This window comes from Scyliorhinus canicula, chromosome 13 (assembly GCF_902713615.1).
Source record: "Scyliorhinus canicula chromosome 13, sScyCan1.1, whole genome shotgun sequence".
NCBI lineage: Eukaryota > Metazoa > Chordata > Chondrichthyes > Carcharhiniformes > Scyliorhinidae > Scyliorhinus > Scyliorhinus canicula.
Window position 1 is genome coordinate 97,195,128 of NC_052158.1, and position 22,251 is coordinate 97,217,378.

General features: G+C 45.4%; 1 protein-coding gene across 6 annotated transcripts in view; it reads right to left on the reverse strand.

Moving 5' to 3' along the window:
- The window catches only part of si (sucrase-isomaltase (alpha-glucosidase)), a 200,304-nt gene that overhangs the window by 20,708 nt on the left and 157,345 nt on the right, over nucleotides 1-22,251 (reverse strand). For 2 of the 6 annotated variants that reach the window (XM_038816696.1, XM_038816697.1), the window contains 6 exons: nucleotides 19,163-19,296; nucleotides 14,795-14,829; nucleotides 14,565-14,681; nucleotides 3,342-3,490; nucleotides 3,174-3,258; nucleotides 3,029-3,085 (listed from right to left, as the gene is read on the reverse strand). In XM_038816696.1, coding sequence (XP_038672624.1) covers nucleotides 3,029-3,085; nucleotides 3,174-3,258; nucleotides 3,342-3,490; nucleotides 14,565-14,681; nucleotides 14,795-14,829; nucleotides 19,163-19,296 — 577 coding nt within the window. Of the gene's footprint in view, nucleotides 1-3,028; nucleotides 3,086-3,172; nucleotides 3,259-3,339; nucleotides 3,492-14,564; nucleotides 14,682-14,794; nucleotides 14,830-19,162; nucleotides 19,297-22,251 lie in introns of those variants that run through there. The other 4 variants (XR_005462898.1, XR_005462899.1, XR_005462901.1 and 1 more) reach the window with 4 other exon arrangements.

The window sequence follows — 22,251 nt, forward strand, 5'->3', positions numbered from 1 at the left end:
AAACTGACGCCAACGGCCTTTGACGCCCGCCAGCCGGCATCGGGGCTGGCCGAAAGGCCTTTGCGGGTTCGCACATGCGCCAGTGCGTCAGCTGCCGCTGATGTCACCACCGGCGCATGCGCGGTAGGGGGGTTCTCTTACGCCTCCGCCATGGTGGAGGCCGTGGTGGCGGCGGCGGAAGAAAAAGAGTGCCCCCACGGCACTGGCCTGCCCACCGATTGGTGGGCACTGATCGTGGGCCTGGCCACCATGGGGTCACCCCCCGGGATCCGTTCGCCCCGCGCCCCCCCCCCCAGGACCCTTCTGTAGCTGGAGACACTTCCTCCACACTTGCTGGCCCTGGCCACTGGAAATGTTTCCAACTTCCCACATGGAGAAAGAGAAGCGATCCACGATTTGAACTTTCTGCCGTGACTTACCCCTTTAAATTAATCTTTTTGAAGATACTTGATATTAGATTATATCCAATTCTCTCAGACCCTTCTTTTCTGGACCTCATTCCTACCAATCATAACCCTTACAAAGTAAAAACTACGAAAGGTATTTTCAACTATAAGCAATAAAAGTAGTCACGGCATACTGACCTTATCCATTAGCTCTTTCCCTTTTATCCTCAGCTGTTGCAGCAGGGCAAGGCCACTGACTGAAGATTTAAAAAGTTACAAAGCAAGGAGAAAAAGCAAAAAGCACCTCTTCCCACTCTGCACCGAATCCCCATTCTGCTTCAAATTCCCGATACTCCCTCTCACTCTGGCTGTCTCTCACTCAGGAAATGTGCTCTCTACCACTGCTCAGGTGCAAAGTTCACTGAGAGCACTAAAGGCATAGAGGGTAATACAGCTCACCAAGAATAAAATGTTGCAGTTAAGATGAGAGACTTGAACTGATTTTTTTGCACCAATGGAGAGGATACCCATCATTTAAGCACTGGAGGCCTGGATCTGGAAGTCCCATTCCTGAACACAGCCCCTACCATTTTGAGCAGGATTAGGGGCAGGTTGAACTTTGGGCATGTTAAAGTGAAGCTGTCTTCGGTCTGATTTGATTTTTGCAAGGGGGGTTTAGGAAATAAAACTTCTGTACATTAGACATTGTAGGAGAAGGCCTAAACCGATTGTATTTCTTCAGAGAGTTTGGTATCCCTTTGGATATGGTCCCAGAACATCTTTTGGAGAGACCAGATGCCCTTTGGAGGGTTAAGATGCTTTTTGGGAGAGTTCAGGTGCCCTTTGGGACTGTTCAAAGTAGACATGTGCAAATATGGATGAACTCATTGTAACTGGCAAGTCCACTGGAATTTTCTGGGAAGGTGCCTAAGGGAGCTCCAAGGCATTTAAATCCCCTGCCCTTTATATACATGAGAAGTGCTGACAAAATCAATGCTTATTATTTCACTCTGCTTGTTGACACTCTCACTTCTCTAGCTCCCCTCCTCTTCCCACTCACCGCCACATACTTGGATTGTACCTGCACCACCTGCTGTATTTTCCCCCCCACCATACCTCACACCAATTGCCACCCATGGTTCTTACCAATCCAAGTTCCTCAGTCTCGTTGTTTGGCAAGATTCAACAACTGAGCTATAGAGTGATTCAAAGGCAAAGGGTGTTGAAAATGGGTGGGGAATCTGGTAGAATGGGTGGATCTGTAATTAAAACTACATTAATTTTTTTTTAAATGTGAGAACCAAGAAACACTTCCAGTCATGGAGTTGAACACATACAAACAAAACACAGATCTCAAGGGGTGTGTCTTGATCTCTAAAGGGGCCATTGCTTCACTGTCCAAGGAATGCACCTGCAGACCTCTACATTCACCTCGTCATTAGATCCACACTGTGACCAGGAGAGCAATTTACCTCTGCAGACTCTGGAAAAGATAAGGCTGTACATCTTCACACCTCAGCAGCAAATGCCTCCGCTTTGCTCCTGGCTGAAAGATCTGAATAGTTAACAATTGTTAACATGGAAGGACTTGTTAAAATGCTCCTCTCTACCTGACCTGACATTTTGATTAAATTATTAATTGGGACAGAACATAAATAAATTTGGCAAAGTTTTAATTCTTAAGAATTAATAGCAATTCTACAAAAACAATTGATATTAAAAAAAGTACACAATTTTTGTAAGTTTGGAAGTCTTGCTTCAACTGCACAGGACATTGGTGAGACCACACAAGAGTATTGTGTACAGTTTAGGGCTCCTTACATAAAGAGGGAAATACAGTTCAGAGAATGTTCACTGGCTGATTCCTGGAATAAGGGGATTGCCTCATGTGGAAAAGCTGAGCAAGTTGAGCCTATATTCAGTGAAATTTAGAAAAATAGGAGGTGACCTTATTGAACTATTTAAGATTCTGAAGGAGCTTGACAGAAGATGTGAAGACAACCTTTTTCCTTGTGGTGGAATCTAAAACTGGAGATGGGATGGGGAGGGCACCGTTTAAAATTAGGGTTCTCCCATTTACAACTGAGATGAGGAGGATTTATTTTCTCTGAGGATTGGTAATATTTAGAATTATCTTCCCCAGAGACGAATAGAGGTTGGGTCATTGAATCTATTCAAAGCTGAGTTAGATTTTTGACCAAAAAGGGAGTCAAGGATTATGGAGGTCAGGTAAGAAAGTGAAGTTCAGGCCACAATCAGATGAGCATCTATCTGATTTAATGATGAAGCAAGCTCCAAGGAGATGAATGGCCTATTCCTGCTCCTGTTTCCTATGAGTTTTTGATCATTTGATCCATCTGAGATCATGATTTATAAAGAGAACAAAAACTCACCCACATTTTAACACTTATTAGGGTCACAGAGCATTGTTTTCGCCCATTGGATTATTTCCAGCCCAATTATCATTGGTCTTCCATACTGTGACAGTATTATTGCTGCTTTGATCAAAGGTTTTAAATGACTAACTTTCTAAACAAGTTGCACAATAAAATACTTTGAGGTTTCACGGTACAAACTTTAGAATTATTTTCATCATATTATTTGACTACTTCATATTTTGAGCATAATTTGAAATAACTTACTGTAAACCAGTCATACCAGCGAGTGTCAGGGACATAGGCATGTACAGTAGTCACCCCCTGAAATTCAGAGTGCGGAATGTTACTTATAGTTATAGTCAATGGTATTCAATAGGTAAGTGTGCAATAAAATAAAAATGACCCCTACCTTGATCAACGCAGGACTAATCATCAATGCTCCACCCCAAAGGAACTGTCGATCAATAGTCCATGTCTTTTTATCTTCAAAAAACCTTCACAAGCAAATTAAATAACATGCTGAATTGGTTGAAGAACTAAGCAAATTTTAATCAGTGGATAATTTTAATTAACTTACTCGTGAAGTAATGGTCTTATCACTGTACTGCCCTGAGAGTGAGCTTCGTACATCAATGTGTAGAGATATGGCAACAACTTGTATCGTATTCGGAGAATATTCCTTGAGATATTCTGGAATTTCTCATCCCAGGCCACGGGATCCTGTCTCTGAAAAATGAAAATGTAATCATTAAACCAGGTGTATGATTTAGCCAAAGCTACTATCAATCCCTGTGCACATGAACATTTCCGAGAAGAAATCTGCAAAATGTCTTGTTTTCTTCTGGAAAATGCTGCATAGCTATTTTGTACTACCTTTGGTTGTGCATGTGCAACGAGCGAAAATTTCAATCAGTTGATTCAGTTATAATATAAACAGGCTCTAAAAATGTAAGGGTGAATTTTCATGGGGGTTCTCTTGTTGTTTGCTGAATCCTGAAAAATCCTGGAAAAAATGGTATCAGCAGGGCGAATACCAATGTTTTCAATAGCTCTTCAAAGCACAGTTGAATGGACATGTGGAAAAATTATTTCCCAATGCACCCATATGGTGGAATATTTGGCTATAGAATATCTTGTGTATTAAAGATATTTCTGGAAAATGCATTCATATAGGGTTTCTCACATTCTCAGGACATTGCGGAACACGTCACAATTGAAGTACTTTTGAAATGTCATTGTTGTAGACGAACATGATGACCAATGTGTTCACAGAAAGGGCACGAGGAGAAACTTCACTGCTCTTGAATGGTGTCCTTTGATCTTTTACATCAGGGAAGACTTGGTCCTGGTTTAACATTTAATTCTATAAAATTACATCTCTGATGGTGCAACAGTCTCTTTAATGATGAGACTTTGTTAATAACACTTCCATCCCGAATCCTGCTAAAACTCCTTTGAGGCTGTTAGTTCCTGCAGTGTAAGCCACCATTCTCCACCATCTCACCCAGGGGCCAAAAGTACACCCAGCACAGAGAGCAAGAGCTGCCGGGGCACCATAGCTGAGCACACCCAACTCAATTGGAATGTGCATACATATGAACGTTCTGATTATTTCATGAATCCTATGGGCTGAGATCAACTAACTTGGCTCTGCACAATCATGGGCCCTTCAGGTAAAGGATTCAGAAGTTTGTTTTGGATATGCATATTGTTCATGACCTCAATATTTCAAACAGATTTCAAAAAGTAGTCAGACTGGATTTTCTGGTGGACATGCATGAGGGACATACGGGAGTTTCAAGCCTGCCCATGCCATTAGTACACTCCCCTGTGCAATCTTCAGGGAGATAGCCTACTAATTGGTCACTGTGAAATTAGGGTTCTCAAAGCTAAATTGTGTGGGAATGAAGAAACAGCACCGCCAACAAGGTGATGTAAAAGAGTCACATGACTCTCATGGCTGAGACCAATATCTGTAGTCATTTGCATCTGTAAATAGTTATGTTCATACAATAAACCAGTTATTGTTCAAACAAATCTTATGTTTCTGCCTCTGTCACTAAGCCTGATCACATTGGTGCTCCGGAATGGTTCTGGTTTCTAAACCAAACTTTACGGCTGTGTCAACCGGACTTAATTTAACAAGCCTGTGGTTCGGGAAATCTACACAATGCACTCAGTAGACGATAGCTTGACCAAGTCCTCGAAGAGTATGTTCTCAAAACTCTATGCCAACAGCAGCTTTTGGCAGTTACCATTCAAAGAAAAATCTAAATTATTGACAACCTTTATTACCTATTTGGCAGATTTTGCTTTAATGATTTGCCGTTTGGCATAAACGTAGCGCATAATATTTTTCAACAAACAACATCTCGCAAGGCCTGAAAGGTGTAATCTGCCTTCTAAAGGCCATGATGTTCCGTTTGGGATGCAATGTTCTCCTGTTGTTCCAGTTTTACAATTCCCTTGTGTAAAGCAGGATGCAATTCAGTGTTCCAAGCCATACAAATTTATGTATGGCCGTAGATTTTGAGTGGATTCCCTGGGGAATCCTGATCTCGGTCGCTACCTTGAGCAGCCGGCACCGCCCCCGCCTACATACATCGGCTACTAACCCCACACTGAAAATCAGCCCCAACCACCCTCCCCATGGTATGTTGCCTCCTGGCTGTAAGGGTTCTGGATGTCTCAGAGTGGCTGCAGGACATTCTAAAGGGGGAGGGTGAACAGGCAGCTGTCATGGTGCATGTAGGTACCAACAATATAGGTAAAAAATGGGATGAGGACCTACATGCTGATTCTAGGGAGTTAGAAGGTGAACTAAAATATGAGATAGGCTAAATGGGTCATGAAACATCATTGGCAAACATGATTAAGGAAAATCCAAAGGCTTTTTATACTGTTTTATATATAAGGCTCTTTCTGTAAAGAGCAAGAGGATAGCCAGAGAAAGGGTTGGTCCATTCAAGGATATTGGAGGGAATCTATGTATGGAACCAGAAGAAATGGGAGAGGTACTAAATGAATACTTTGCCTCAGTATTCACCAAAGGACCTGGTGGATGAGGAGTATAGGGTCGAGTGTGTAGATATTCTGAGTCATGTTGATATTAATAAAGAGGAGGTGTTAGGCATCTTAAAAAGTATTAAAGCAGATAAGTCCCCAGGGCCTGATGAGATCTATCCCAAAATACTGAGGGAGGCAAGGGAAGAAATTGCTGGGGCCTTGATAGTAATCTTTGTATCCTCATTGGCTACAGGTGTAGTTCCAGAGGACTGTAGAGTAGCCAATGTTGTTCCATTGTTCAAGAAGAGCAGCAGGGATAATACAGGAAATTATAGGCCAGTGAGCCTTATGTCAGTGGTAGGGAAAGATTCTCAGAGATAGGATTTACTCACATATGGAAGCAAAGGACTTATGAGTGATGGACAGCATAGTTTTGTGAAGGGGAGGTTGTGCCTCACGAATTTGATTGAGTTTTTCGAGGAAGTGAGAAAGATCATAGATGAGGGAAAGGCAGTAGATGTTGTATACATGGACTTCAGTAAAGCTTTTGACCAGGTACCTCATGTACTGGTACAAAAGCTGAAGTCACATGGGATCAGAGAACTGGCAAGTTGGATACAGAACTGGCTTGGGCAGAGAAGACAGAGGGTAGCAGGCTGTGACTAGTGGTGTTCCAAAGGGATCAGTTCTGGGGCCTTTGTTGCTGGTGGTGTATATTAATGATTTGGAAGAAAATATAGCTGATCTGATTAGTAAGTTTGCAGATGACACAGAAATTGGTGGATAGTGAAGAGGATTGTGAGAGGATGCAGCAGGATATAAACTTGTCGGAGTCTTGGGTGGAGAAATGGCAGATGGAGTTTAATCCGGACAAGTGTGAGGTATGCACCTTGGAAGGTCCAATGCATGTAGGAATTACACAATAAATGATAGAGCTCTTGCGAGTACTGACAGGCAGAGAGATCTTGGAAAGCTTGTCCACTGATCACTGAAAGTGGCAACGCATGTGGTAACGTGGTCAAGAAGGCACAGGGCATGCTGGCCTTCATTGATCGGGGTATTGAATATAAGAATTGGCAATTCATGTTGCAGCTGTACAGGACCTTAGTAAGCCTCATTTGGAATATTGTGTACAATTTTGATCACCACACCACCAGAAGGATGTAGATGCTTTGGAGAGGGTAGAGAAGCGATTTACTAGGATATTGCCAGGTATGGAGAGGTTAGATAAACTCGGTCTATTCTCACTGGAACGACAGATGTTGAGAGGCAACCTGATAGAGGTCTACAAGTTTATGAGTGGCATGGACAGAGTGGATAGTCAGATGCTCTTTCCTGAGGAAGGAGAGTCAAGTACTAGAGGACATAGGTTTAAAGTGCGTGGGGAAAAGTTTAGAACAAATGAACGATGCAAGTGGTAAAGATATGGGGCTGGATTCTCTGATTTTGAGACTAAGTTCTGATTCCATCATGAAAACTGTGGTAATTTACGCCAGGAAAACTGGTGTGAAAAGGCCACCGATTCCTCCATTTGCTGGAGGCTAGCAGAGAGCCGTCATGGAGCTCACAGTTCGAGCTGCCGATACGGCCCCCAGCACTTCCGGTTAAGAGGCCGCGTATGCGCATGGCGTAATCAGCCCGCGAAAGTAGCATCCCGCATCGGCCGCTCGCCCGCCCCGGACCACCCACCCACATTGCCCCCAGCCCCGATTGAAGCCCCTCCCTGCCCACCGATGGGCCCTCCCCCGACTGTGGCAGCCAGGGACTGAGTCCGCAGCTGCCATGCAAGGATCCCGGAGCACACGTAAGCCATTCCGTCGGGAATCTGGCCGATTGGCAACGGAGCATTGTGGAGCAGGCCTCAGGCAATGGCAATGTCGGCATCGGGGAGTGGAGAATCCAGCCCATGGAACGCGGTGATTGGGGAGGTGGTGGTAGCAGGTACGATAGCGGTATTTTAGGGGCATCTACACAAATATATGAATAGGGTGAGAATGGAAGGACACGGACTACATAAGTATATATGGTTTTAGTTTCGGCAGGTACAATGGTCGGTGCAGGCTTGCAGGCTGAAGGACTTGTTCCTGTGCTGTATTGTTATTTGTTCACAGAGAAGCTCCCCATCCTCATATTATCTGGGTACCCCAGTCACCCCCAAGTACGGGGGGGGGGGGGGGGGTTGACTTGACCCACCCTCCCAGGACCACTGTAATAAGGGGACCCACCATATGACCCCCTGCCTACAGGAACCCACTCCACAGAACCCCCCCCACACGCAACCCCCTCCCCTTGCCCCCGGAAAAGAGACCCCTGTCTAGAAGCTAGCGAGAAGTCCAGACAGGGCCTGTGGGAAGCATTCTAGCTGTAATACTTACCTTGCCACTCCGCTTGGCCAATCCTTGAAGATGAGCAGCTATGCCTGCGTCTGGTTCCCACAGATTCACTGTCTGCAATCCATTTGTGGCTTTAGTGATTTGTGATTGACAGCTCATAAAAATCCCCTGCTACTTTGATCCATTCATATCCCATCACCCTTCAGTGACCTAAGTGGTGAAACCCCAATGTTTGGAAACATTGCCCACATCAAAGAGAGGTAAGTGGAGTGAAATCACATGCTTGAGTGTTTGGAATTACTTACATCTCTCTGATGTAGCCCTCTAAATAGATGTAAATAGGTCATTATGACCCTTTTGCATTTTATTCCATGCTCCTACCGGTGTGCCGCTTGAAACTTTTTCACGCTGCCAGCGAGGGGTTGAAGCATAGCATTCGGGTTTGTGTTCGGTGCCAATTACACTTTTGCTCTGATGCTCTATTCACTGTCCCATCCGGGACTGAATTCTGGGTATCCCGCCAAAAAGTTAAGAAATTGTAATTCTTATTGGCGCGGTGATACCATGACTTCTGGAATATGACTCTCTTGGACACAGTTCAACATCACTTCAAATACAAAGTATAGAGACTTCACCTGCACTGACAACACCAAGAGTTACTGAGAGATGAGAAACTTCTATGTTGTCTTCACTGCTTCTGGTTACGTACATGTAAAGTCTTACTTAATAAATTCTACTTAATTCATAAATACTCATTATTTGTACCTTGTAGGTGAAGTACATCTGAGGACCCTCGTATTAGCAATGAAACATTTGGAACTTTATTTTAATAAGAAGGGTTTATGCCTCAAAACTTCAAACTGTATATGTGGGCGGTACGCCAAGTCTTTTGTCCAAATATATTTACATACTATCCTTTCTCCTCCCAAGTCTCTGATTTCCAAGGTTTGATCAGTCTGGAGGTTTCGCAACTCTCCATGATAGTGTCCATTTGAAGTTTGGAAGATTGATAGTTTCCTCTTGGACTTCTTTCCTTTGACTTGGTTGGTCGACAGGAAGAGTTGCAGTTTCTGGTGCATTGTCAGTTTAACCCTCAACAACTGGTTCTCCCAAATATACAATTGAATGTTCTCTTTGAGGAATGAGGATAAGATTTCTCCTGATCCTACTTATTGTGCATTCTGGGGTATGAATTAAATAGTCTGCTGTTGATTGTCATTTCTTTGGACAATGGCGCCTTCTCTGCTTTGTCTTCATCCTTAGCTCTCTGATAGCAGCAAACTGCTAATTGTTATGAAAACAATGGTAGTCTTAAGGAATTTCTATTTGTATTGGAAAAATATTTCTATTTATTTGGCTTTAATTCAATGTTTCTGTGCCTGGAAAGTAAAACTTATAGGGTGCGATTCTCCGCCCCCACACTGGGTGGGAGAATAGCGGGAGGGCCTCCCGACATTTTTCACGCCCTCCCGCTATTCTGACCCCCCCTCGCCACGAATCGCCGCTCGCCGTTTTTTACGACAAGCGCCGATTCTCCGATGCCGATGGGCCGAGCGGCCGGGCCTTCATGCCCGTTTGAACATGGCAGCAAACACACCTGCTTGCTGCCTTCGTAAAATGGGCACCAGATTCCCGTTTGGGGCATCTGGGGGCCCGATTGGCATGGCCGTACCACGGCCGTGCCAAGGGGGGCATAGGCCTGAGATCAGTGGGCACCGATCGCAGGCTGTGCGTCTGTAATGGATGCACTATTTTCCCTCCGTCGCCCGCAAGATCAAGCCGCCACGCCTTGCGGGGCGGCTGAGGGAAAAGATGCCAACCGCGTATGCGCAGGTGGCATTGTCCAACCTGCGCATGCGCGGCTGACGTCATCGGCCGTGTCAGCTGGCGTGACGCTTGGCATGCGGCCTTGATGACCGTCGTCAAGGCCGCGCCGCCGTGACGCACGGGGCCGCGTTCCTAGCCCCGCCCGGGGGGGAGAATCAGCCCCGGAAGTGGGCGTGAAGGCTGCCTTGGGTCACGGCCTGTCTCACGGCAGCCTTTACGATTCTCTACATTTGCGGAGAATCTCGCCCATAGTTAGATTCATGCTGGAAAAAGGTGTTTGTACGTGTGGAGGTTGGTTTCAATTCCAACTGTGATTCTATTGTACTTAGAGACAGCTATGCCATGAAGGGTCAATAAAACAGCCTTTGTTTCTTAACAACTGGGGCCTTGTAAAGTAGGGAAGATTTTAAGTTTTAGTTTCACTGAAATCGATAGCAGTTGGAGATAGGTAGTGACAGAAGGCAACTCTCACAGCTCTGCTAGAAGCAGTTGGCTTTAGAAGGCTAAACAGGAACACGTGCCTCAGCCTTTTTCGAAGAAAAGCCATATTATGGGGTAATGGTCAAGTAAACAGTTGCTGGAAACCTGAAGTTCAGTTAAGTAATATAGAGAAACAAAGAGAAGTTTCCAAGAAGTTTGGAGTTAACGTAACAGAGGAAACTGGGATAGTCAGATTATTGTTCAGTAAAGTCATAGTGTTGATGAGGCATTGGATTGTGAGAAGCCATAAATATATCTGCAGTAGTGCTGAGCTTTGTGAGAAATTACTACAGTTTGGGAGAGATTATTTGAGATAATTGTGGAAATCGGTGGCTGGACCTCAGAGTTGGTGTAAAAACCTCCAAGACACAGGAAACCTGAAGGGAGAGATGTAATACCTGAAAGTGAAATCTTGATAGAATCAACAGAGGGAAAGCTTAATTTAAAAGAAGATTTGAAAGCGTAACTTTTGAAAGCGGAATTTGAAATCACTCGTGTGGAAACCGGAGTTCAGTGAGACAAGGTGATTCATGGTATAAGAATCATCTGGGGGGATTTTGAGGAGAAAATTACAGACATTCACTTGAGTTCAGAGGAGAGTGCGTCTTACCACTGTCATCTTGCGTGCTTAAAAGGGACTTTGTGTGTGATGAGAACATTGTAGCTTAAATTGACACCCTATTAAGGATGTCAAGAGGGTTCCCAAATCTGGAGGCCCACTGAGAAAAACAGCAATCCCAGTGCTTGATCTTGGTTTTCTCTTAGACTATGCAATGATGGACAAACATATCTTCCTGTCAGGAGTGAAGGAAAATCCACTGAAAGGATAGTGACAGGCAGGATTGTGGCTTTTCTCCCTGTGACCCCATCTTTGGGACATGGGGCCTTAGGTTCCGATGACTCCCTGACATGCCATCAGAAGGTGACCTTGATTGAGCTGGCAGCCTCTGTACATGGCAGGGTGCACTCTGAAGGCAGGAGAATACTGTTGCCATTGCAAAATGGTCCCGAAGTGGGAACTACTTGACACCTATGGCGCTGCAAGCTGAGCTGGATGCTAATCATCCATGGATTCTTCCCTATTTTCACAACCCCCTGTCTCCAATCCCAACTCCATGGGGCTGGAAGAATCCAGCCCTTGATCTTGGCTTTCTCTCAGAATATGTTGTGATAAACAAACATATTATTCTATCACTGAACCGGTGAGCAGCTGACCAGCGTAAAAAGCTACGTACACCATTATAATTCAATACTAATATTCAAATAATATTTTGAATCAAACATTTGCCATGTTTTTCATCAACAGGCAGTTCCTCAGTAATTTCTTTTAGAAAAGTCTGAAAACCAGTACTTCACTATGACAGGATTTCAGCCATACCATTTATTCAGTTTTACAACCATTTAAACTGCTGCCAGATTAGTTTATTACTAAAGTCAAATTCAATGCATATTACACTAACATTATTTCAGGTAAACAGAATGTGAAAGGAAATTATTTTAGTTCTAAGTTTCATCAACACGCAAACTTTGGACATGAGCCTGTACACATGCTTATCTGTGTATTCTTTCCAGAGCTTACATAATGTAATTAACAGAGCATTCATTCATCAAAATATGTTATTTTACTGACAAGGTAAAGTGAGAGGCAGGTAAACAAATCTGTCTTGTTTCTCAGTGCCTTTGCTCCTCAAATTATTTGTGCTTTCTCTCTGGTTGCCATGGAATTCAGAAATTCTGGAATGCAGCTGGTCTGAGCTGACCCTGTTATTTTTCCAGTGTAGCAAATTGTGTTGTACCAAATGCAATATTATTACATTTAACATGAAGCACATTTCTTTTTACGAATGGTACAGGTGTGTTATTTATTTTACTCAATTATTTGACCGTTCATGGTGATGATTAGTAACTGTTACACGTTTTATTGCACAGCTAAAGAAGTATTTCTAAATTGACTATCCACCTGAAAATGTGCTTAGTGACCTTCATCCACTTCAGGAGCCTGGTTGAGATGAAATGTTTTAAACAATTTGGTGATTTTATGTTGTGCTATCCTACCCCACCAATGGTTTGTACAATTTTGAAATGGGCTTCTTATTGTGCCCATTGGTGAGTTTTCATCCGCAGATCGGGATTAGAACTGGGTAGTGCATGCACATCATGCACATTTCAGTAAGTTCCACAACTGATAGATCTAAAGCGACCCAGCAATGCAAGTTACGGCAATCCTTTATCGAAACTGAAATGTTCATCCAGGCCCCAGAAAATTTCCTAGGCTGTAGAATAACACCAGCACACCTCACTGGTTGCCACATCCTACTGACCCAGGACAACCCAGTGCCATTCACCGCGCTCCACGGGCCATCATGTTCCAGTTGCCAGCACGTTCCATTAATCAGCGCACTCCACCGGTTAGCACGCTACACCATTGACCACACTCCACCAGTCATCTCACTTCACCAACACCACACTCCACTGCCCAGCCCCTTTCAACAATCACTGCTGTCTGCCAATCACCACACTCCAAGGAGGGGGACTCAACCAATCACCACACTCCAGCAGTTGGCATACGCAACCACCTGGTACACCCCACTCGCCAGCACACTTCATCAATTGTCATGCTCTAATCAAAGTACCCCAACCACCAAATGTTTGGGTGTCAAAAGATCAAAATCAACTATCTTATTGTTCCGAAACAATGCTCCAATTAGCAACATTCTAATTAATACCTATACCTTACAACTGTTCCGTACAGAGGAATAGACTTAAAGAGAAATAACAAGTATTTTTTCCTCGGGCTCAAATTACCCTCCTTCAGCTTGTCACACGTTTTGTTCACAGCATTGGAAGTCGATTCATGATCTAAAATTCCCAAGATGGATACCTCACTGAAACAATTAGTATTGTATTCAGTTGTAATCGTAATTGATGGCAATGTCTTAAATTTGTCAGTCAGTTCCAGCAATTCAATGTATTTGGTGCCAGGTTAATTTCAAAAGAAAGTTAATTTTCAATCTCAATTCCCAAAGAAATTCATTAGTTTATGAAGAAATTCAAAGATTTAAAGCCAAAGTTGATAGTGCAGCCTCAAAGGACAAAATAATAATATCCCAATATTGCTCAGTCCTTAATATGTGATGCAATTTCTTCAGATTTTGCAGTCACTGTTGAAATGAAGAAAACTACTCATAAAGAGGCAATATCACTGTGACATGGGTTTCCCTTTCCCCAATGTTAATTTCATTCTGACATCAGCAATAGAAGATCTCTGGCACCCGGCAACACATTGTCAACAAGGAAAGCGACCAATCACGCTGAATATTTCTTACAGACAGCAAACCAGGAAGTAAAATAGACTGATTGCCCCCTTACTTTTTAATCAAGGAAAGTAACATACATATTAGGACAAATACATTGGATTATTGTAGAAGCTGAAATATCATAAATAAACTTACAAAATAATTTAAAAAAATAAAATCCATAGATATTTCCCTCATAATGTAGAAATGTGACATTCTGCAGTTGTAAATCTAGTTCCACAGTGCCAGAGACATAGTTCAACAGTAATAATGATACAGTATGGAATTCAAAACTCAGTTATACCTTATTCAACCACGATATAACTTTTTAAAATGAATTTTACATTGAGACTGACAGCATAGAAAATGGAAGTTCTTGTCAAAATAAGCGACTTCTAAGATTGCCATCACCAATAGTTTTAACTTTAAAGTTCAGAAACATTTGAAATGAATTATTCAGGATGTGGCTAATCATTATTGATAACTGATATAAGTAATCATAGAAAGAAAATTGTTAAATGGGGAATTGAAATGTATTTGCAGAATAAGGTCAGCGTAAAAAAGATGGTTGCTGGAAATGATTAAAGTCATGAACTACAAATAGACAATAGTGTCTAACGAGTTTCAGAATCCTAAGCTTAAGTACTGTTCATCTCTCAGGGATTAATAGGAAAAGGTTGAAGGCAAGTATTTTATCGGATTCACAATCTCTTTGTTTCAATTTCCAAAGTAGCCCTGCATTTCAACTTCTATATTCAATGCAGAATGCCAGATTGTATATTGACTGCTGAATTTAAAACTTTACATTCTCCTTTGAATTTAACACTGTTTTATCATAGTTAAGCAAAACTGACTTACCATGAACCCCAATCCATTGTGGTTCCTAGAATAGGGATAGAATGCTCCAAGCTGCATCCAGCGAAGACACAGTTCATAGGTACTATTCTTAAAAAAGCCACAAATATCTGCTCCAGTCTGAGGGTTAATAACATTTATATTATTCCACAAGAAACTGCTGAATTTCAGCATTATGCAATGAGAAATGGCTTTCAGCACATTCTGTACAAAATACTTCCTAATAGACTTACGTAGGAAATTCCAAATAGACTGAACTCCATCATTCCTAGAACACACAAAAGGCAATTATTTCATTACATATTATAATGATTCCAGTGGAGACCGATGAGTTTTAAGACCCTATTCAAACTCTCAGTGAGCGACTGAAAGGATCACATGACAGGACTTTTACTGTAACACACAATCGAAAAGCAATACTGACAAACCACTATTTCAATAGGCAACTTATTCTCTGAACTACAGAAAGGTTTTTCTGTTACCCTTTAAAACAACCGAGCATCCCCCTAAGATGATTATACCTTAAGTGGACATTCTGTTCTCCAGAAACAAGCTTCTGATTGTTTGTATCTTCTCTTCTTTCCCAGCCAGATAACTGCTAATCCCCAAACTGACTTTCACAGTGAGGGTTACCATGGAGATCCCACCCTCCTTCCAAAGTTAGGCAAATTTTCCTCCCACTTTAAATCACCACTTGAACTTCAATCCGAGCATGCGGTGCCACCACATTCTGCAGGTGAATAATAGAGACTAGCTGTCTCTATAATCTCTGCTCTCTCCCTCCATCAGATTCTTGCAGACTGACCATGTCTCTGAGGTTCAGGGATATCGTGAAAAAGGCCCCGTAACGTGATCCCACAAATGATTTCTATGGACACATCTGCTCTCAAAGCCCTTCTCCGTGGCAATGTGAATCACACAACTGGATTGGAGGTTAGATTAGTTTAGGTTACTAGCTCTGTTTGAATTTTTGAAAGTGCCGAGTGTTTTGAGCAGTTGCTTAGAGGTGGTGAAGTCTGCAGGAAGTGATACTGGACATGGGAGGGTATTGATTTTTACAACAAGAGTTCTGGGCACACAATTTTCTCCAAATTGCAGATGACATTCCTGCAGTACCACCGTCCCCTCCTCTTCCCACCTCCAGCGGAAGGAGCTGATGCAGAGGCAGAGAAGGAACAAGAGTAGAGGGGAAGGGCTTTCAGCTTTAAGCGTTATCCACCTAGGGTCTGCTGGAAACAGTGGGCAGAATTCTCCGACCCCCCGCAGTGCAGAGAATTGGCGCCATTGGCGCCGGTCGGGGTAGGCGCCGACTCTCCGACCCAGGCCGGGGCGACGAATCTCCAGCCCGGATGGGCCGAGCAGCCGTCATCAAAAGGCCAAGTCCCGCTTGCGCCGTTCTAACATCCTAAGAGCCGGCAGGACCTCGGCGTTGAAGAGTCTGGGGGTGGGCTATGGTTGGGGGCGGGTGGGTGAGGGTGGGTCTGATCCCGGGGGAGGGGCTTCTGTAGTGGCCTGGTCCACGATCGAGGCCCACAAATTGGCGGGCCGGCCTCTCTGCCCCCCAGCCTCCTTTCCTCCACGCCGGCTCCTGTAGCCCTGCGCCATTTGGCATCGGGGCCGGCGCGGGGAAGAAGGCCATTGCGCATGCGCTAGTTGGCACCGGCCCAACTGCACATGTGCGGGCCGCTCCAGTGCCATGCTAGCCCCCTGTGGGCCTCAGAATGGGGTCCTGGATCGGGCACCGATGCCGGAGTAAAACACTCCCGTTTTTACTCCGGCGTCGGCGCGTAGCCGCCCGATGGGAGAATCCCGCCCAGTATTCTTACTCCAAGAGCCGTATGCTTGTTGCCTGTGATTCACGGAAGAGACATTCAGAACTCTACCACCAGACCTGCTGCTGCAAAATCACGCAAGCTCGGGATGGTTAGAGGCCAAGGGCTTTGACATGTCAGCATTCTTCCAGGGTGGTACGCGCCTAACATCTGACTGTTCACCATCCACTATACCATCCAGGTGGCTGTGACTCTTTATGCCAGGAGAGGGGACTTTGTTGTCTTCTTTCTCACCTGGCAGAGATGGGTGAAGCGTGGAAATGGCTTTGCCAGTGTAGTGTGCTTCCTCATGGTGCAGGGCCATTGGCTGTACACGTGCAGCTTTGCTGCGATGTACCGCAAGAGAAAATTTTCACTTGCTGAATATGACCATGCTTGAAGAGTTCCATTTTCCTGGCAACCATCAGTCTGCTCATACATCAATTTTTCAGCCATCGCGTCACACCACAGGATGGCTGCTATCTGTTCCACTTCCTTCCATAACCCAGCCTCACATGATCAGCAAGAGCTGTTCTGCCACGAGAAACATATTACAAATGGGGGGTAGAAGCAAATGTTCCACAGCTTCAGCATACCCGGGGAGTCCTCCATAGCGGGTGTCCTGAATCACCCGAGAGTACAGTCCTTCCATCACAGGTTCACTAAGGACCTCAGAAAGAGGAGGTCGATGAGGTAGAGGATCGAGAACAAGAGGAGAAGAGAGCAGACAGCAACAAAACAAGAGGAGGAGCAGAAAAGAGGAGACAGCAACAGACCTATGTTCTGTACGGGCTGTCCATGAGCACCTCATCTCACTTCAGTTCCTGAGGATACAACCCCAGATCTGTGTTGTCCAAAAGCCCCACATTTTCCATCAGCAGTGATAGAGGATTAACTGGCGAACTGGAAGCAGAGAATTTAGACAAATGGGTGATTTTCAGGTTGACAAATGGTAACTGGTGGAATGCCACAGGGATCAGTGCTGAGGCATGCGCTGTTTACAATCTATATGAATTAGTTGCATGAAGGTGTATTGTAGCCAAAGGACTGACAAAAAGCTGTTTAGGTTTGCTTTCCTGAGATCCAAGACAAGGATGCACTGCAATCAACACACATTAGCTGCTTTGGTATGTCCTTGCTGAGTAGGAATGTAAAGGCCAAACTGTAAGTCTACCAAGCCTGTGTCCTCAGTGCATTGATTTTCAGCGGTGAGACCTGGAACACATAGGCTAGGCAGGAGAAAAGACTGAACAGTTTCCACCTTCACTATCTCAGACTTAACCTTGGGTTCTCTTTGCAGGACAAGGTCACTGACTCAGAAGTGCTGGAGCATGCTAAATCCATCAGTGTACACTAATTTCAAAGTCAATGATGCCTGCACAGGCTCGGCCATGTTCTTCGGATGGGTGACGGCCCAAAGAGATTGTGATGATGACCTGTCCACTGGCTCACGACCTTCTGGGAATCCATTATTCCCCAACAGGGACAACTGCAAACAAGATGTGAAGATGGCAGACATTGACACTGACAACTGGAGAATGTCTGGCCACAGTCCGACCACGGTTGGTTGATTGTTTGGAAAGGGTACTGGAAGAGAAGCTCAGCTGGCTGATAAGAGGGCCTAGACAAAACACAGGCCAATGAATTGTGCACTTTCTTCGCCAAATGTCTTCCATTGCAGAGACTATCATGTCAGACTGGATTCCTGAGCCACAGCAGGCGATGCTCAACACAAAGCCGATCATCACAGCACAAAACATTGCCTTACGAGGCTGAAGGCTACCATCCAATATAATTACAGCAGAAATGGTTCGAAATAGCTCACCTTTTAGAGTGTTAATTAAACCAGAGATATCAGGAAAGCTGGAGGCTAATTCGTGATAGTGATGAAATAGTACAACTATTAAAGGAAAGATTACACCAGGCTCCCGTTTCTCATTCACATACAGCAAAATAGACCATAAGACCATAGGGTATAAGAGCAGAATTAGGCCATGCAGCCCATCGAATCTGCTGACCATTCGATCATGGCCGATATGTTTTCATCCCCATCCCTCTGTCTTCTTCCCGTAACCCCTAATCTCCTTATTAATCAAGAACCTATCTATCTTTGTCTCAAAGACACTCAGTGACTTGGCCTCCACAGCCTTTTGAGTTCCACAGATTCACCATCCTCTGGCTGAATAAATTCATCCTCATCCCTGTTTTAAAGGATTGTCCCTTCAGTCTGAGGCTGTGCCCTCAGTTTCAAGTCCCTTCTACCAGTGGAAACAACTTCTCCACGTCCAATCTATCCAGGCCTCTCAGTATTCCGTTAGTCTCAGTTAAGATCCCCCTCATTCTTCTAAACTCCATTGAGCACAGACCCAGAGACCTCAATCGCTCCTCATATGGCAAGCCCTTCATTCCCAGGAACATTGTTGTGAGCCGCCTCTGGACCCCCTCCAAATGACCTCTGCTGAAAAGCACACATGTGGATGTGGGTCTGCTTCCTACTCCTCCCTGCAATGCCCAGCACTCTAAATGTCATATGTCTGCCAAGACTTGCTGTGCAACCTTATTTGTGAAGAGAGGCTACTTAATGAAGAGACCGGTGGACTGCTAACACTGCTGGGAGAGTAACACTACAAGCATGTACCATTTCTTGAATTATTGCTTTGCCGGTGGTGGTGGGGGGGGGGGGGGGGGGGGGGGCGCAGTGGGGGGAGCTTCAAGTGGACAGAAAATGGGAACGAGAGGAAACAAATACATGTATTCTGATTAAATATATAATAATTGTTCACTTGTTACCAATGATTGATTTATGCATTTGGTCCCAGGCAGCTGTGTTGTCTCCAAGCCAATGTCCTGCCCATTGACCACTACTTGGGAAAGTTGAACGTGTCACCACGATCCCACGCTCTCCAGTTATGTTCTGCAAAGATCTATGAAAAAACTATTGTTAATTGCAATGAGAAGAGTAAAATTGCACATAACAACACATCAGGCGATTTCATTTGAGAACTTTGAATGTTTCCTGAAAATATATTTTAAACTTTCTAACTTGCTTCAGTGCTTTATTTTATTGCGTTTGATTTTTTGTCTTTCCTTTTCAATACATGCCAATCTCCCAAAGCAATGGACAAGCACAAGGTTAGTTTTCAGCTGGGGTGAGGTTAGAGGCTCGAAATAAATTGACCCAGGTGGATCAATATCATTCATTCAAATCTTACTTTAAAATCAAACATTTGTTCTTATCTTTATTATGCTTTCATTTTATGTTATCACATAAATATTAGTGATAGTTCTGACAACTGGAAATCAGAGACGTAGAATTAATTGGAGAACAAGTGTTTCCCTGCAGCATAAATTGAGAAATCGAGACACTGGGCTGGATTCTCCTCCACCTGTTGCTCGCAGCGGAGTTCCCCATGAGGCGGAGAATACAGTGTTGGTGGGAAAGTGGGATCGCTGCCCATTGCTGATCCGTTTCAAATGCCCTGGTCCCCTGCTGGTCGGTTCAGGCCCCGCGCCAGCAGGAGGATGCAAAAGGGTCACGTGGGTGAAAATTGGTGCAGGTCTTGACAAGCAGGTACCTGATACGGGAGACCTGACACTGGGCCGAAGGGGCAACTCGCTAAGCCTAGCCCTCTCTAAGCACAATAGAATCCAGTTGGAACTGAAACCAACCCCAAAACATACAAATATGTTTGTCCAGCATGAATCTAAAGATAAATTTTGCCCTTCCAGGCACAGAAATATTAAATTAAACACACTTAAAACTGTACCTTATTTCTCATGTTTACCAATACAAATATAAACCCCCTGAAACTACCATTATTTTCCTAACATGGACAAGCAATCACCACATTATTGAATTGATGTTGTACCCCATGGTGGGCAAACTCTTCACTCCCGAGTACTGTGTGTTCCCAAACCAACTATGAGGGTGTCTCTAGCAGACCCTAGACATCACCTAAGGTTCTTCATCCCCTTCCTCCGCGTATTGACCCTCTCTGTCCTCCTCCTCTTTGGTGATCCTCCATCTCCTCCTCGTCCATTTGGTCTCCCTGCTGCAATATCAGGTTGTGCAGAGTGCAGCAGACCACTCTGATGCGGAACACCCTTTGGGGACTATACGGCAGGCAGCCTTGACAGGTCCAGGCATTGGAACTGTATCTTCAGCAGTCCAATTGCCAACATGCACGTTGATGCATGAGCCTCGTTATAGTGAATCCCCGTGGGTGTGTGTGGCCTCTGTCCTGACATCATCAGCCACCTCCTGAGGGAATCCCCCCCTGTCCCCGAGGAACCATCCCTCCAGCCGCTGCTCTCCCTCAAAGACAGCTGGGATCTGTGAGCACCCCAATATGTAACTAACATGGATGCTCTCCAGGAAACAGGAACACAACTGTCATTATGTGGTCACAGACAATTTGGACATTGAGTGAGTGGTATTCCGTTGCAGTCCATGCCACCATGGAGACCTCAGAGCCATGTGGGTGCAGTCAATGACACCCTGCATCTGCGCTTTGGCTGAATCGCATAGCCCTGGTGTCCTGGCTCATCTGGTTCCAGTTCAAGTCGATGTACCGGTGGGCCCCAGCAAATAGCACATCTGCGATCTCCCTTACGCACTTGTGTGTGGCAGACTGGGAAATGCCGCACATGTCACCTGCACTGCCCTAAAACGAGCATCTGGCACAGAGATTCAGAGCAGCGGTGACCTTAAGGGCTACAGGAAATGAATGATCTCCCACTCCATGTGGTGTCAGCTCTTGCATAACCTGGCAAATATGGGGCGGGATTCTCCCCTACCCGGCGTGACGGAGGGTCCCGGAGTAGGGGAGTGGCGCCAACCACTCAGGTGGAATTCTCCCCACCTTTGGGGGCTAGCCCCGCGCCGGAGCGGTTGGCCCCAGAAGACCGGCGCAAAAAACCGGCGCCCCCGGCAGCGGGGCTGGCAGAAAGGCTTTCGCCGGTCCACGCATGCGCCGGCAGTGACGTCAGCGGCAGCTGGCCGCTGACGTCACTGCCGGCGCATGCGCGATGTGGGGTTCTCTTCCGCTTCCGCCATGGCGAAGGCCGTGGAGGAAAATAGTGCAGCCAGGGCACTGGCCCGGAGTCTGAGCAGGGAGCCCCGATCGCGGGCCAGGCCACCGTGGGGGCACCCCCCGGGGTTCGATCACCCCCCGCCCCCCCAGGACCCCGGGGGCCTGCTCGCGCCGCTGATCCCACCGTTTCAGAGGTGGTTCAAACCTCGGCGGCAGGAGAGGCCTCCCAGCGGCGGGACTGCGGCCCATCCGGGCCGGAGAATCACCGCAGGGGCCTCTCCGATCGGAGTGGTGAGATTCCGCCGCCGCCACTTCACGGGTGGCGGAGAATCTCTGCCACGGCGGGGGCGGGATTTTAGGCGGCCCCAGGCGATTCTCTGACCCTGCTGGGGGTCGGAGAATTTCGCCCATGGTCCACCGACCCCCAGGACAGATGTAGTCTTCTCTGGCACTACAGCTCTGACATCCGGAGGTGGGATGTGTGACATCGGAAGGTCCTTTGCTGCTCTTGGCTCCACCATCTGTGGTTCTGCTTCCAGAAGAGCAATGGGCCCAGCATCCCCCTCATTTTCAGGGTGGGTGGTCCCAGCTATATGCAGTGGCATGTCTATATTGCTGCTGCTGGTCGATTGCAATCAGCAGAATAGCCAACTCGAATGGCTCCATGATTCTGTACATTCAAAATCACGAAGGAAGAGAACATCAAAGTGAGCAATAAGAATTCATGACAGTGCATTGACCCTCAGCCCTCTACCCTCCTGGAAGATCGACCCATAAGCTTCCCCCTCAATGAGTGCCTCTCCACAAAACCTCACTCTCTCCCCTTGAACACAATTGCCGCTTCCC